This window comes from Xenopus laevis, chromosome 9_10L (assembly GCF_017654675.1).
Source record: "Xenopus laevis strain J_2021 chromosome 9_10L, Xenopus_laevis_v10.1, whole genome shotgun sequence".
In the NCBI taxonomy this organism is placed as follows: Eukaryota; Metazoa; Chordata; class Amphibia; order Anura; family Pipidae; genus Xenopus; species Xenopus laevis.
In genome coordinates this window covers 23,586,716-23,604,533 of record NC_054387.1, presented here as the reverse complement: position 1 = coordinate 23,604,533, position 17,818 = coordinate 23,586,716, and the positions used below count along the sequence as shown (strand labels likewise).

At 43.6% G+C, this 17,818-nt stretch overlaps 1 protein-coding gene and 1 long non-coding RNA gene across 2 annotated transcripts; one reads left to right on the top strand and one right to left on the bottom strand.

Moving 5' to 3' along the window:
* Positions 1–1,193: 1,193 nt before the first annotated feature.
* LOC121398025 (leucine-rich repeat extensin-like protein 1) lies at positions 1,194–5,497 on the top strand. Its single transcript, XM_041576399.1, has 2 exons — positions 1,194–1,901; positions 4,088–5,497. The coding sequence occupies exon 2, from the start codon at positions 4,428–4,430 to the stop codon at positions 5,460–5,462; it is 1,035 nt and encodes a 344-aa protein (XP_041432333.1). The 5' UTR covers positions 1,194–1,901; positions 4,088–4,427; the 3' UTR covers positions 5,463–5,497.
* Positions 5,498–14,280: 8,783 nt separating this feature from the next.
* Positions 14,281–15,659, bottom strand: LOC121398026. The gene is made up of 2 exons (XR_005964080.1): positions 15,032–15,659; positions 14,281–14,862 (listed from the first exon to the last, which is right to left on the bottom strand). It is a non-coding gene; the product is annotated as an uncharacterized LOC121398026 (long non-coding RNA).
* Between the last annotated feature and the right edge of the window lie 2,159 nt (positions 15,660–17,818).

Genomic DNA, 17,818 nt, shown 5'->3' with positions numbered 1-17,818 from the left:
ATCCCACCCTTTCTTCAAAGCTATCTGATAAATCTGCCATTACAACTGATTCTGGGAGAGAATTCCACAACTTCACAGCTCTCACAGTAACAAACCCTTCCCAAATGTTAAGATGGAATCTCCTTTCATCTAATCTCAGTGGGTCCCTTGTGTCTGCTGGAAGGATATACTGGTGAATAAAGCATCAGAGAGTTTATTGTATGGTCCCCCTAGTATATTTATACATAGTTATCATGTAACTATGAACAACCCCAATTTGGCCACACCGGATACCATCCATTCTCTTCATCAGCTTAGTTCTAGTTCTACTGCAATAATATCCCTTTAGGAGCTCTAAAACTGTCACTAGGTGGCACAGTGTGGCCCCTGTCCCATTGTTCCTGTTACAAGACTCTGCATGATATATTTTATTGCTGCTATATTAATATTTGCTTTGTTACTATAAGCTGTTATAGATGGCCTGGGCAAGGAGTTTCTTACTCCCAGCAACTCCCTAATCCTAAACTCTGCCTAATCTTGAGCCTAACCTTTCAGTTCCCCTCTGGGAAAAAAAGGTCCTACTCTGGGGAAAAAAGGACCCAGCCTAGCTGGCCAACTCAATCCCTGGGGTTTAGAAAAACCTCACCTACATATGCATACCTCCAAAATGTCCCATTTTTAGAGGGATAGTCCCTCTTTTGACAGCTCAACCTGCAGTCCCTCATTTGTACTGGAAAGACCCGTTTTTCTCTGCACTGAACAGCCAGAAAAATAAACAAAGATTCTACCTTAATCGGCTTTTGGCAGAGAGCCCAGAACAACCACAGCAGAAGATAAGATACTTTTGTAACAATTTCTAGATAAGCAAATAAGCAATTGTAATATAAGATAACAGGTCCCTTGGGAAAAGTTAGACTCACAGCTTAAAGGGCAATTCACCTTCATTAGCAAAACTATAATAACTGTAAAAATTGAAAACTTTCGTAACCTGGCAAATTTTGTAAAATGAACATGGTAATTAGGGGCGTGGCCACAAAAACAGGCGTGGTCAAACACAATTTTACCATGTTACATGCGCCAACTTTTTTGTCCCTCTTTTTATTTCCAAAATGTTGGGAGGTATGCATATGTCTAAGTATCGGCTATGAGCAAACCTAGAAAATAGCTGCTTCTATACCAGTATGTAGCTCATCTAGCTGGGGTATATTCTTGCTTGTGAGCTTAACCCTGTCCCCTGACATCATGAATCAGAAATGAATATAGTGTATATGAGGAGCACTGCTGCCCTGCAGAACTGGGGTTGAAGGCTCAATTCCATCCAGAAAATGATCTGCAACCCCCTGTTCTAGACTTCTAACCTCAACCTGGGTAAACCAATCAGTTTATACCTATACCACTTTTATATTTCCCATTCTCTGTATTTAGTTCATGCATTTCAAAAGGTTTTCTGCCATTGATGCTTTTAACTGTGCTTCTGATTGGGGCTCCTAGTGGGCGGGACTGTTACTGTTGGCAACCCCAGCTTTTCACTGTGAGCAGTGAGAGTTGGGAGATTGGGAGAGACAGATCAGCTAGTGATTTAGTTTTCAGGAGATTTTTCAGTGACCCAGGCAGCCATTTATTGGAGTAAGTTAAGGGTATATCATGTGGGGCAATCTTATTAATATTCCATTAACACAGCTATCTAAATTAATAGGTTTCCATCCACTGCTTGTTTTAACTGTCCCTCTGAGTTCTTAACCAATAATCTGCTTGGGGCTCCTAGTGGGCGGGACTGTTACTATTAGCAACCTCAGCATTTCACTTCCTGAGGATCAGACATCAGTGACAGTTTGGAGATTTGGAGAGACAGAGCAGCTAGTGATTTAGAGAGAGAGAGTTTGCAGGAGATTTTTCAGTGACCCAGGCAGCTATTTATTGGAGTAAGTTGGGGGTATATCATGGGGGAGCTTTTCTATGAGATATTAAAGGGGACAATGTTATTAATGTTATCAGGGGACTTTATTTACAAAGTGTAGGTACCAAGCACAGACGTACAGACTAACAGCAACATCTGCCCATGGATAGAGATATGAGTTGGCATGAATAACACACAATACAGAGGTTGGCAGCTACATGCTTCAGCTTGTGGGAGCCAGAGATAGAATGAATGCCGGGGAGAAGTAGACAGTTTCATATTTGTGTGTGTGTGGGGGGGGGGGGATAAAAGTTCCAAAAGTATGTTGCAGATTCTCTTTATTCCATTAATTGAACACACTTATCTAAATGTATTAAGTTTCAATACACTGCTTCTTTTAACTGCGTTCTGATATATTTGGGGCTCCTAGTGAGTGGGACTGTTACTGTTGGCAACCCCAGCATTTCACTCCCTGAGTAACAGACAGCAGTGACAGTTGGGACAGTTGACTGTTGGAGAGACAGAGAGTAGCTACAAGTTTAGAGAGAGAGAATTTTCAGCTGACCCAGGCAGGAATTTATTGGAGTAAGTTAGGGGTATATCATGGGGGGCTTTTCTATTGGATATTAAAGGGGACAAAGTTATTAACATTCCATTAATTGAACAAAGCTATCTAAATTTATTAGGTTTCCATCCACTGCTTTTTTTAACTGTCCCTCTGAGTTCTTAACCAATAATATGCTTGGGGCTCCTAGTGGGCGGGACTGTTACTATTAGTAACCCCAGCATTTCACTCCCTGAGGATCAGACAGCAGTGACAGTTGGGAGATTTGGAGAGACAGAGGAGCTAGTGATTTAGAGAGAGAGTTTGCAGGAGATTTTTCAGTGACCCAGGCAACTATTTATTGGAGTAAGTTGGGGGTATATCATGGGGGGGCTTTTCTATGGGATATTAGGGGACAATTTTATTAATGTTATCAGGGGATACTTAGAAAGTGTAGGTACCAAGCACAGACATACAGACTACATCTGCCCATGGATAGAGATATGAGTTGGCATGTATATCACACAATACAGAGGTTGGCAGCCTCATGTTTCAGCTTGATGGGAGCTAGGGTTGCCACCTGGCCAGTAAAAATGATGATCGATCTCAATGTTATTAATAGGGAAAAAGATAAATATGTAGGAAGGCTCGTAATTTTTTCCAGAAAAGGTGGCAACCCTAATGGGAGCCAGAGATAGTATGAATGCCGGGGAAAAGTAGACAGTTTTACATTTGGGTGTGTGTGCGGGGGGATAAAAGTTCCAAAAGTATGTTGTAGATTCTCTTTATTCCATTAATTGAACACACTTATCTAAATGTATTAAGTTTCAATACACTGTTCTGATATATTTGGGGCTCCTAGTGGGCGGGACTGTTACTGTTGGCAACCCCAGCATTTCACTCCCTGAGGAGCAGACAGCAGTGACAGTTGGGACAGTTGACTGTTGGAGAGACAGAGAGTAGCTACAAGTTTAGAGAAAGATTTTGTAAGAGATTTTTCAGTGACCCAGACAGGAATTTATTGGAGTAAGTTGGGGGTATATCATGGGGGACTTTTTATGGGATATTAAAGGGGACAATGTTATTAATATTGTCATCGGGGGACTTTATTTACAATGTGCAGGTACCAAGTGCAGACATACAGATTATCAGCAACATCTGTCCATCAATAGAGATATGCATCTTGTATCAGTTTTAGGTAACTTTGTATCAATCTGTTGGTGCTTTATAAAAGGGGTGGTTCACCGTTAAAGTAGCTTTTATTATGTCATAGAATGGTGAATTCTAAGCAACTTTTCAATTGGTTTTCAATATTTATTTTTTATAGTTTTAGAATTATTTGGCTTTTTCTTCCCCCTCTTTGCAGCTTTCAAATGGGGGTCGCTGACTCCCTTCTAAAAAACCAATGCTCTGTAAGGTTACTAATTTATTGTTATTGTTACTTTTTATTACTGATCCTTCTATTCAGGCCCTCTCCTATTCATATTCCAGTCTCTTATTCAAATAAAGGCAGGTTGCTAGGGTAATTTGGACCCTAGTTACCAGATTGCTTAAGATGCAAATTGAGCTGCTGAATAAAATGCTAAATAAATCAAAAACCTTCAATAATAAAAAATGACTAAAAGTTACAGTAGAAGTAATTCCACCTTCTTCCTTTCTCTTTCTAGGAGAGCCAACCTTGCTTGTATATATTCCATCTGTACAGGCTGTGCTGGTAAGTAGGAATAGTGGGAGAGAAGGGGGCGAGGAGAGTGGGGGAGTGGTTTGTGGAGAGTAGATAGTGTAGTGTAGAGAGTAGGTGAGTGGGGAGTAGGGAGTGGAGTGTAGAGAGTGGGGATTTGAGATGGCCCTCCATAAGGTGGACAGGGTAGAGGACATGGATGTAGACGTAGTGGATGAGGTGGAGGACATGGAGGTGGATGTAGTGGATGAGGTGGAGGACATGGAGGTGGATGTAGTGGATGAGGTAGAGGACATGGATGTGACGTAGTGGATGAGGTGGAGGACATGGAGGTGGATGTAGTGGATGAGATAGAAGACACGGAGGTAGAGGAGATAGTGGACATTGATTTTGTAACATGGTTTCATGGATTAAAATTGTTAGCATGTATTGTTGCCCTTCTTCTAAACCCCCCTTACCCATGCATCCTCCCTCACTGCCACCCCACAGCTTACCCTTGCTCTTACCCCTCCTCTCACCCACCTACCCCTAACTTTCACCACTCTCCTCTCACCCCTTATACTTGCTCTCAGCCCTCCTCTTACCCCCCACCTCTTATCCTTGCTCCCACCTTTTTACACCAACTCACCCCTTACCTTTGCTTTGACCATCCTCCCCTGACCTCCCCACTCCTTACCCTCGCTCTCACACCTTCTCTCAAACCTGTACCTCTTTCGCTTGCTCTCTCACCCCCCCTTAGCCTGGCTCTCATCTCCCTCCTCTCACGTCCCCCACCACTTACCCTCACTCTCACCCACTCCTCTCACCCCTCCACCCCTTTCCCTCGCTTTCAACCGCCCGATTCTTACCCCCCCTTTGCTTTCACCCCCTCCCCATACTCTCTCTTTCACCCCCACCCCTTACCCTCGCTTTCACCCCCTCTCACCCCCTCCAAATACCCTCTCTTTCACCCCTCCTCTAACCCACTACCCCTTACCCTCGCTTTCACTCCCCTACTTTTACCCCCTTTCCCTCGCTTTCACCCCTCCTCTCACCCTCCACCCCTTGCCCTGGCTTTCACCCCTCCACCCCTTACCCTCACTTTCTCCCCCCCTCCTCTCACCCCCACCCCTTACTCTTACTTTAACCCGTCTCCTCTCACCCCCTCACCTTACCCTTGCTTACACCCCCTACTCTCACCCCCAACCCTTACCCTCACTTTAACCCACCCTCCTCTCACCCCCTCCTCCCCTTACCCTCACTTTCACCACCTCCTCTCACCCCCACCCCTTACTCTTACTTTAACCCGTCTCCTCTCACCCTCTCACCTTACCCTTGCTTTCACCCCCTACTCTCACCCCCAACCCTTACCCTCACTTTAACACACCCTCCTCTCACCCCCCACCCCTTACCCTTGCTTTAACCCGATCCTCTCACCCCCCCACCCCTTACCCTCACTTTCACCCCCCTCCTCTTACCCCCACCCCTTACCCTCGCTTGAACTCCCTCTTCTCACCCCCCACCCTCGCTTGAACGCCCTCTTCTCACCCCCCACCCCTTACCCTTGCTTTCACCCACCCTCTTCTTACCCCCACCCCTTGCCCTCACTCTCACCCCCCCTTACCCTTGCACCCACCCCTACCCGCTTATCATGCACCCACATTAGTACTCACATAAGCACTCACACATGCACATACATGCACCCTCCCTCTCAAACATACATATAAAGCCATGATCCAGGGAGCAATACCGATTGCCATTTGGAGTCAGGAAGGAATTTTTCCCTTTAGTGCAGATTGCCGAAGCACTCTATGGTTTTTGCCTTCTTCTGGATCATCAGCTGTTAAGGATGCCCGAACCCAATTGACTTTTAATTTGAATAAATCCTGTTCCCACGAACTGGTTTCCCCATAAATATGTCTCTGTGTTTTTCTTGAATCTCTATGGCAAATATTGAGGGAGGGAAGGTGCTCCTGTGCCTCATTCTGATCAAGGTAACGGACCAATAGTGTGATTTAATACTGCGGAGGGGCTGCTGAAATGTGCAGGTGCAGGGCAGGGTGGGATATAACTCAGCAGTGGTATTGATAGAGTCTTAAAGATCTGTATGGTTTTATATCTATGCAGGTTTTTTTAGAATAGGTACTGCTCTGGGAATTCATTGGTTAATATGAACATCATGGGGCTGAAATACACGGGGTCAATATTTGTGCAGGGGGTTTGTTAGAATGGGTAATGATATGCAATTTCATTGGTTAATAATTAAGTGATGGGGCTGATAGACACAGGGTCAATATCTTTTCAGGGTTTCTATGCAATATAATAGAAGGGGTGATGTTCACCTCTTTCTTCTTTCTGTGCCACCCCCAGAGCTCTGGGCATCAAGCATGATTGTACCACGAAAGTCACAGGACAAGCTCATGTTATCTATTAAGGTGAAAGGCCCATCCTAAAGCTTGACATGGGTAAGAAAGCCCAGGATGGAAAAAACAAACAAAATTAATCCTAGCACCCACACAGTGCCCTCGAAATATACCACAGGCAAAACACCGTGCCCCTATACCCATCACTGACAAAACAAATCATATATAGCGAAGTTACCCTTAAAGCTTCACCTACACTAAATATCTGATTTAGTGGATCTGATAGGGGATATTTTCCAGGCAGCGTCTCTCCAACTGTTGTTTGACTACCACTCCCAGCATCCCCAGGCACACAGCTACAGGGCTGCACACTGGATATCTCTGCTATACCTGCAATAGAGATATAATAAAGATCCGTTATCCAATAAAACCCCAGGTCCCATACCTGTATTTCCATTAGGTAACCACAAAGGATAAAGAGAGGGATTACAAAAGAAAACATTCAGTTTCAGCGGAGCCCAATATTAATACTATAAGCACCTCCCCTATTTATTGTTCAGAAGGGGCCCAAATACCCTGGGAAATGAAAAGATCAAGGGTTTGTATGATCCAGATTTGGTAAAAAACACCAGCATTATAATGGAGTAGAGGCGCCCTCTAGTTTGTGGTAAAAATGCCTACATCTCAGAGCTCACAACAGACAAGCAGATTATTATAGATACTAACAATGTCTAAGGATACAGTGTCCCTGCAAAAGGGTGGGTCACCTTTAAGTATGTTATAGAATACCTAATTCTAAGCCAACTTTTCAATTGGTTGTCATTATTTATTTTTGCATAGCTTTTGAAATATTCACTCACTGTCGTTCATAGCATTATTTGGGCCCTGGTGGGGTGCCAGGCTGGCTGCAGTAGGAACATCCTGGGTGCCATCTGTGAGACCTCATGGCTTTCCATGATCTCTGAAGGTGCCACTGGCTGGATTTCCTTGGCTTGGAGGGGGCTTGGGGCACAGGAGAATCCCCATCCCCACAGACATCCCCATTCATCATAGTAACATAGTAAGTAAGGTTGAAAAAAGACACATGCCCATCGAGTTCAACTTTTTTTTTATTTTTTTATTAACTACCTATCTGCCAGTTGATCCAGAGGAAGGCAAAAAAAAACCCATCTGAAGCCTCTCCAATTTGCCTTAGAGGGGGAAAAATTCCTTCCTGACTCCAAAATGGCAATTAGACTAGTCCCTGGATCAACTTGGACTATGAGCTATTTTCCATAACTGTGTATTCCCTTACTTGCTAAAAAGCCATCCAACCCCTTCTTAAAAGCTATCTAATGTATCAGCCTGTACAACTGATTCAGGGAGAGAATTCCATATCTTCACAGCTCTCAGCGGAAGGGTTTGCATGGGAGGAGCCTTGAGTTTGGGATTCCCCTGGTGACAAAGCTGCAAATAAAACACAAATATAATGATTAGCAACTCTAATAGGTTATATTTGCCAGAATTCTAATCTCCGGGCTCTGATTGGCTGCAAGTTGATCTAGCTCTATTGCTCTAATTGAAAGTAGATATGAATAGAGAATGGGCCAGGCACAAGTAATACCTACCTTTCTCTCCTGGAACAGCTATATGCGTTCTATCCAAGGCAAGGGGTTGGTAAATGTCTTCCCCCATTTGTTGTTCCAGGTGCCCCAGGAGGTGGATAGGGTGTGGGCCCTAGAGGTGAGGGGTAAGCAGAGCTTGGAGGACCAGCAAGGGATGAAAGTCTCTGCATGGCTACCATCTCCAGACTGTCCATCATGGAGCCAAACGTATCCTCCCATTGTACACTGAGTCTGGTGGTCTCACCATGCGAGGGTCCATAGGCAGTGCAAAGTGTCGGGGCCTTGGAGGATGGCTGCTCAAATTTAAATGGGAAAGAGAAAGTTTCCGGAGGGATAATCCTACCATCTGGGAGGCCAGGTCTCATCTGGGGCATGTACCCCATGGGGTATTGTCCTTGGGGGTACAGACACTCACCCTCCTGTGATGGGGTGCTCATTCTGGCAAAGTGGGGTGGGATATGGGGACCCTGGGAATGTCTGAAATTGGCTGGGTTACTGTTCGATGCTTCAGGAACACAGCACCGGGGATGGTAAGTGGGGCATCTTTACCTCAGCTCTCCAACCATATAACATCAACGTCTGTATAGTAAAGAGGAGGTTCCCGGTTCTGCTCTATCTGAGTTCTGTAGCTTTGGGTTTGCTGTACAGGATCTCCAAGTTGCAGTTCTGGAAATCGAAGTGCTCCATAACCAAGACCAGGCTACGAACTCCTCAGAGGCACATGCATCCCTGGGGCCGACCCTACCCTACATAGACCCCCGTCCCCCCCAGCCTAGCTGCTACCCCAGGGCAAATGCCCCTAACTTTTTACTTACCCCTTAGTGCAGATTCACAGCATCGGAGTTCATGGCAGCCATCTTCTTCTCTTCGGTATTCATCAGGAAGCAAGTTCTGTATCGGCGCATGCGCAGTTGGAGCAGTCTTCGGGTTTTTGTCAGCTGTGCATGTGCCGAAAGTCACGGAAATTGCCGAAGTGCCAGAAGAAGACCCAATGAAGACCGAAGAAGAAGAAAACTTAGGGGCATTTGCTCAGGGTAGCAGCTAGGTTGGGGGGGGGGATGTAGATGAGCCTATGTAGGGTAGGGGAGTAGGGTTTTTTAATAAGGGGTTTACTTCCCCTTTAAGTGCTAAAAGCAGTGCATACTGTAAAAGGCTCACATTAGCCTATCTAGCAAGCTGAGCAGTTTCCCTTTCAGTCATTAACATAATAGGTTGGACTAATCAGTTGCTTGAGGCTACACAGTTGCTAGAGGGGGGGGGCACAGCCCCTCTCCCCCCTCCCCGTGTGCACTGAGAGAACTGACCGTAAGTGAGCCTGCCCAGATATGCAGGCAGGGTTAGAACGCTGTTATTTAAGCTTTTTATTTTCCAGTAAATGGACTGTCCCTAAGCCTTTACCGTGAGTAAGGATGGTAGCCCTTAAAGAGTTGGCAATTAGCCTGCGAGACATTGCTTACCATAGCCCTTGGATGTAGATATTGCCGGGGCATGCCCCCATAGTGCAGCTGGTGAGGGTATGATGATGCCATAGCAGAAGGATCATAATGCCTCTCCAGCGCAGATTCTAATTAATGCACCGCCTGAGGCGGTTCCTTCAATGCCGCCCCCCCTCGCTGGCAGGACCACTATTGAGACAAGCGCAATTGCGCTCTTTCACAATAGTAATGCCGAATTTCTGGTTTAAAAACTGGAAATTCGGCTCTTAAAGGTACAAGGAGCGGCTTTTTGCCGCCCCTGGATACCTCTCCTGCGTTGCCGCCTGTGCCTCTCACTCTCCTCTGGTTTCGGTATGGAAGGACTGTCCCTGCTGCTTTCGCTTGATTGCCTTTTCCTCCCACTATCCTCTCTGCTTTTCCACCAGCCCCCCACCTTTGAGCAGCCCTCTCCTCTTTTATGTGAATACTGGTTTCTCTGTCAGATTCCCCCTCATCCTCAGGAAGGTACATAATGAGTCATGTGTATAGGGAACCCCAATGTGTACTGTGTCTAAGGGAAACAATATGGCAGTTCCCAGAGAAGGAATGTTCTGTGCGTTCTTTTGAAAATTGGTCTCCTAAGATAATATTCGGAAGAAATATTTCCCTTAAGGAAAAAAAACTGGTTACAATATATTTGATGTGAGCTGGAATTCTGGTCTAATCCTCTTGTCTTACCACCTCTTCCATCTTCCTACTGTTCTAAGGGGCCGTGGGTTTGTGGCTTTTTAGGGCTATTTAGCCTCTTTTAATTGATAGGGCAAGTTAAGTTACAAGGCCACAGCTCCGGTTACCCTGTCCTGCCTTTACTTTGTGGTGTCCCAGGCCTTAAAAACAAAAATAGGCAGTTAGATTTTGGGACAACTCCACCCTCTATATTTTCAATTTTCTATGAACTCTATCTATGGATTGTGAACGGATGACTTTTTAACCCATATGGAATTTTTGGTCAATTTTTAATTACTCCTTTTTAACTAGTTAATTAATTAACCAAGTCTAATTTTTTAGCCTATTTATTGCACTGCACTTTACTGGTGGAACTTAATTGCAATATTAATTTGCTAATTCTATTTGAATAATTGCCCCTTACTAATTAATTAATGAATGAATTGATTGATTAAGGGGTGGTATTGGAATCTATTGGTGGGTTAATATACCCTTTTGATTTAGCAGTAATCAATTATTTTTTATCATCAGTCTTTGTGGCTGATTGATTTCACACTATTTATTTGCACTAGCACTTTACTTAAGTTATTAGACAGCACCTCTTTATTAATTATTATTATCAATATTAATTACCTGAGTTTTGCATTTTAAGGTTTTAGTTAACTTGGTATAGATACAGTATTAACTATTTGGTGGGGTTTCTTTTTCTTAGAAAACTGGATTCTATCCCTTGTTAGGATCCAGACTTACCTTGAGGGTTTTTTTATTGGACAGTGTTTAGCTTTATCTTTAGAGATTGGACTCATTTCTATCTTTTCCTTGTACTTCATCAAACACCACTAGAGGTTACTAGGTCATTTCCTTAGAAACCAGCTCACTACCAAATTATCATTTTTTTCCACTACAGAGACGGTCCTTTCAGAGGATAGGAACTGTCTTGCATTACACCATAATGCCTCTCCAGCGCAGTGAGCACCAACCATTTGGATTTTTGGTGCTACCAACGTTAATGTGGATATGATCTTAAACGTTCTTGTGGTAACATGGGTGTGGTTTACTGTGGGTGTGGTTTAAAAGGGGAGTGGCCAACACTGACATATTATCAGCCCTCCACCACATACGCCAGTAACATTTTTGACCTCGGTACCACAGAAGGTGGGGGGGGGCACCTTGCAGGGTGAAGTAAAGCAAGGCACTTGTTGGGGGAAGGGGTTATAGGAGAACATTTGGAGTTTGCACACACAAAGCACCGTGAAGTGTCAAAAAAAGCATCTAATTCAATCCAGGTGAAAACAGAACTGAGCAGACTGCTGCCTAATGTAGAGGAATTGCCAGTGGATGGATATCAGTTTTGCCTGCCATCTAGAATTCTGAGTACATTTTGGAATATTCTGCAACTGTATTATTGAACCCTGGTGCAGTCCGATGTACAGAGATCTGCTATATTCTGTAATCTCCTGCTGGTTCCTCCAATCTCTGCGTCCAGTGTAACCCCCGGCACATCTCCATGTATAGTGATTTAATAGATTCTAAATTTGAACTCCTGGTTCCCCAACTGTAGGGTCTACTTTAACCGTGCAAAGCTTAATGAACAGAGCTAAACTTGTTGTATCCTGTGACCCACTGCTGCCGTACCCAAATGTTCAATGAGAGTGACCCTGATAGTTTCTGTTCTGCAGCTGCAAGAAAGTCTCCAGCTGAGCACGGGTTCTCTGCTTGTGGGGTCTGCAATTGTGTCACTTCTAAATTGGTACCCCCAGCTAGCAAGAAATATACTGCAAGAAAATAAATTTGCTCAGAGACTTCTGGGATATACTTAGATAAGAACCCAATTTGTGCAAAGGTGCAGAATTAGATTGAGCTTTATAAATCGTTAGCAGTTGTAGTAACTGTGTAGTCTGTGCTGTTATTGTAAGGCCGACTAATTCACAGGCACTTTAGGGGTGATCAGTATGGGGGTTCCCATTGGGATAGTCGGGCCTCTCTCTCACCCTCCCGGCACAGTTTCCTTCCTGGGAGAGACAGACTGATACATCCCTGATTCCCTCGTATCACTTGTCTGGTCCCAATTCTACTAAATGGACATTCGCACACAATTCTGATGGGGGGGTGCACTTTTTTCCTATACGCTGCAATATTGATTCTCATAACATATACTGATATGAACGTTTTTAGTAACTAGACCAGTGGCTGTGTTGGCCTTTGTGCTCTCTACATTCCCAATAAAGATTTACACTTTCCTCTTTATGCTGTGGGGCATTTCCTGAGGGCAAATAAATAATTTATATCCATACCTGCTGTATTAGACAAACAACTTCCCTATGAAGCCTATTAATACGCAGAGGTGGAGTTGCACTGGGAAATCCGAGTATCACTGATAGGGATAATGTAACACCCTACTGTAAATTATAAAGATATTCGAGGGGTTCTGTGACAATATAAAGGCACAAGGCTGCAGTTCAGTTGCTTAATGTGATATTTGTACCCTGAACCCATCATTCGGCCCATAGGATAAATACTACGGATAGGGTTGCCACCTTTTCTGGAAAAAAAAATACCGCCCTTCCTATTTTTTCTCGTTTTTTCCTATAAATAACATTGGCATCAAGCATCATTTTTACCAGCCAGGTGGCAACCCTAACTACGGAGCATTTCATGGCAAACACAATGGAGCCATTTTGATGATTTGGCTATTTTTTTTCTAGTAAACAGGTCTTGTTCCACTCTCCTTATCCACCCCTCACCAATATAGTGCAACTGATTGCCTGTCACTGTTGTTTAACTGGAGCAGAGATAAGACCACAAGTAGTTTGTGTGGGGACTAACTAACCAGTACAAGTGCCCAGGAAAAGGGGCAATGGATTGAACTCAGGGCTTGGGCAGGCTAAAAGAGGTTGCATCAGAAATGACAAGCAGCTGGAATGTGTGTGGGACCCCTGATTGGAGTCCATCATCTGGGAATGTACAGTTGCCCATCACCCCGAGATTTATTTACAGATTAGTTCCCCGTGGGATTAAAGACTGCACACAAGTGAAGCACAATGGAGGCTAGGATAATATTGGCGTCTTACTGGGAGCTCTTATACTTTGATTTGAAACCACTTGAGATATTTCAGCTGTCCATAGAGAAGATATGCATTCCCTACTTGAATAATCCTCGGTAGCCTCAGCTCCTCAAGCAGTTGCGGGGGACTCGTCATTATAATATATAGTGTATTCATACAGGAGCAGACTCCCATTTGTCTGCAAGGGCTCTGCATAACTAGTAGCAGCTCCCATCAGGATCTGTGTAACCAGTCTCTTATTAACAGGGAAATACTGAAATTGTACATACATCTCCAAGGGTGACGGACGACTGTTCTGTCCCAGACGATTGCCCCAATCAGGGGTCCCACACACCTTCCAGCTGCTTTGGACTTAGGATGCAGCCTCTGCAGCTTTTTGCCCATGCCCTGTTCTATCCATTGCCTCTATTTTGCTGGACACTGTGCTGGTTATTTAGTCATTCCATAAACTACTGTTGCTCTGACCTCAGCAGTGACAGGTGATTGTGCCATATAATAACAATTTACATGGAAATGTAGCAGAATTGCCAAAACAGCCTCAGTGTAATGACATGAAATCCTCAGTACACAATTGTACAAATAAACAGTTCAGGGTCAGTATTACATAGCAACCAAGGATTGGGAGTGGTTGAAAAAAACCTTTGCCCGAGTGACACCTGACTGCTAGCCAATTTGGAGAAAAATCTGCATCCAAATTCTCTTCAATGTGCCGTTTTGGAGTCAAGTCTAGAAATCCAAACTCTTTGGCTCTTACTGGATGAAACACTGCCCATCACTATAAGATGACAGTGGAGAAGATGGTTGACCTCTTGCTGCAGCGGAACATACAAGCCCCCTTGGACGTTGCATGACTAACATGGCAACATGTGCAATAGCCTGATGGAAGGTACCAGACAGAATCAAGAACATAGTTCACTTAAATTTTATTACAAGGTATATTTATCTTCTTTACCGTTTTTACAAGGCATAATAGGCCATTAATTAGGGATGCAGCGAATCCAGGATTCGGTTCAGGATTTGACCAGGATTTTCAGCAGGACTCGGCCGAATCCTTGTGCCTGGCCGAACCCAAATCCTAATTTGCATATATAAATTAAGGACGGGTAGGGAAATCGTCACAAAAGATGATCTGTTTTCCTCTTTCTCCTTCCCTGATTCTAATTTGCATATGCAAATTAGGATTTGGTTCGGTATTTTGTCAAATCTTTCACCAGGCATTGGGCAGAATCCCAAATAGTGGATTTGGTGCATCCCTACCATTAATATTTAGTATTTACATAACACCCCCCCAGGGCAAAAACATGCCTCTGTATTCATGCTACTATTTACCGGACATATGTTTGTTCATTAGGATGTGTATAGTCCAGGGCTTGAAAAGGGCATCAACTACCAGAAAATTTCGATTTGGCTGTAACACAGGAACATCAGCTGCATCAGCACTTAAATCTGCCTGAGAAGCTTGGGGATGTTGGGATGGTTAAGTAGGACTTGACGCCACATTGTATGTCTCCAGCTCAAATCGCTCCTTCTGGCTTGGCAACCTCACCTTCTTCTTAAAGGGGCTGATGTGATAGAATGGTGGCAGAGGCTGAGCCTTGAATTTATAGACCTCAAGGAAAAGATCCAGAGTTGAGCTTTGCAAGTATGATACCCACACTGCACTGCAATATAGATGCCTGTATCTACCCTGTGCCCATCACCCACACCACTCAGCTGTGCATATGTTCCTATTTCTGCCCTGTGGTGAGAATATCCCACCCTTATTTTGCCATACTCACTTCCACTTTGCGAAGTTCATCCAATCGCTTCTCTTTCTGCAGCTGCCGCTCCTTGTCCCGCTCAAAGAAGGAAAAGGGACAAACATCCACTTCATGGGCGGATTTTAATGAAGGCTAGGGGAGGCTAAGCCTCCCCAAACCAGCACAGTAAATGTCATTTCAACTTTGAGATTTGAAAGACCGATTCTAGCAATACCTTGCAATAGAAAGCAGTAACTTTGTTTCACTTGCAGCTCCCGTAGTCTCACACAGGCTGAGAGATCAGCTGACTGAGGAACGGGAGGGGAGTGGGCGGGACCTGCACAGATCAGAGCTGATCTCCCTGGAAGAAGTGGCAGTGCTGTATGCTAAATGGAAGCTCAGGTTTAGCTATGTGCAGCATCTCCAGGACTACAGTGAGTTAAAAAGATGCCAAGTAGTTATAGATATTTATTTATTCCACAAACCAGGTTGCCAGTTGCTCATATATATTTATTTATTTTATCACTGAAAGATTGCATATACATTCAGAGACTTAGGCAATGAGAAGGGAACAATTATTTGTGTATTGTGTATAACTATTTGTAGCTCCCTTTATCCCATGGTTAGAATTAATTTAATCTGAGTTAGTTTGCTGCACTTTTACCCCTTCCGGCCTTGACTGACATGCCAAGATGTGCTTCTCACATGGAATCCTGGTGACAAAACTAGAGTACAGAGAGGAGGACAGTGGGTGAAATTGAGCAAGGAAACACTTTTGTGTGTGTGTTTTTATTTAGAGAGACTAGTCTCTGTATCTGTCTGTCTGTCTGTATCTGTTCCATTTAATCACATGACCTTACATTTTAGGGAAATATATTTTCTGAGGTGAAGGCTTCCACTAGATTCACAAAATGTATTTCTGACATACTAAGTTATTATACTTGATGTTTACTCTGCATTTATTTTGCTGTGTTTGTCAGGGATGTTATACACTATACATGACACTATTTTATCTCGGCTCTTACTGGATTGTATAATGTATAAAAGTTGGTATACAAAACACACACACATATATATATATATATATATATATATATATATATATATATATATATATATATATATATATATATATATATATATATATATATACTGTTCAAGAGGGTATTCAAAAAAATGTATTGCAGCATCACTGTGCTTTTGTGGAAGCACAGTGATGTTGCAATAAATATTTGGTGAATTTAAAAAGATCGGTGTGCTGGTCCCTCTTCAACAATTATATACATTTACTTGGCCAAGCACCCGTAAAGTGGAAGTCAGAGACAGAGTGCGGGTACCTTCCGTATTAATATATAATACACAAAAGCCATTAATATCTTGTAAATGATATCCTTATAAATGGTGAGTTCTGATATCATCAGTTATAAATGGTGAGTTCTGATGTCATTTCTGTCACATGACTCTGAAACTGAAACGGAGAGAGAGTAAGAGAATTCATGCAGGGATACTATTGACCATAGCTTTGGTTTAAAGGATGCCTATAATCTAAAAAATGTTTCACCAACTATAGATACATTCCAGATGGGGCACACAATAATAATTGTTTTAAAGGAGAACTAACACTTAACTAAAGAAGTTGGGCAGAAATTTTGTACATTATATTTTGGGCTTCTGTACCAGCCGAAGGCAACCACAGCCCTTTAATGGGGAAGATCTGTGTCTTCAAAGATGCCCCAGTTCCCCGTCATCTTTGTTTATTCACTGCACATGCTTTGGGCTTAGGGAAAGACACACAATATACTATAATTATATGTAATATATATATATATATATTTATATTACAATATAAGGCTGATTAGTACGTAATTCGGATTATTGGTACATAGCAGCACAGAAACCAGCACAATTAGCATCATAATTTATTCACCAGCTTCGTAATATCAGTTAACAGTCTTACCTATTTTCTGATTTGTGAAAACTCCTACGTTTAGCTTCTAAACAGCTGCTCAAAGCTCACTGAGCATGTGCGTGTAAAAGACTTTTAACAAAATCAAAGATAGGGAGTTCCTGTGACAAGTTTGAAATCACTGCTATAGAGATGCTGAACTTTTAGGCTGGTTCAATAAGTTCAGCATATAAAATATGGCATTTTTAGCCATATTTTGTTTTAGGGTTCAGTTCTCTTTTAAGAAATCTATCAAGCACTGTGGCTTGTTCACTGGGAGGGACCTCCTGGTATGGAAGGCCTCATTGGGGCACACACATTTTCTTAATAAGGTGACTATAGCACTCTATAGGGGACTTTGCTTTAAAAAATGCTATTGTTTCCCCCAACTGCTCTGAAGGCCTGCACCTCCGGTAGGTGAATTTTTTTTTGCTGATCTTTGATTAGCCTTCCCAAACTCAAAAGTCACCCTCCGCCTATGCTGACCTCCTCCCTGGTGGGAGCATCCCAGCTCCCTGACATTATACTTGGGCCATGGATCCTACTGAGGAAGCTACGCCTGATGTCGGACGAGCGCTCCGCGGACTGGCATTCCGCATGGAGGATTATGAAGCCCAGCAGTACCGCATAGGCCAGGCACTCGATACCCTTCTCTCTCGTATGCCTCCAGCGCCCCCTGCTTCCCAAGCTTCTGTAAATCTTCCCATGGTGGCCGTCTCGTCTACCGCAGGTTCCTCGTCGGGTGAGCCTCGCATTCCACCTCCTCCCCGCTTCAGTGGGGACCCACAAGCCTGCAGAGGTTTCGCTACACAGTGCCAGATCCAGTTCGAGTTCCAGCCCTCGCACTTCCCCAATGAACGTTCCAAGGTGGGGTATGTGAT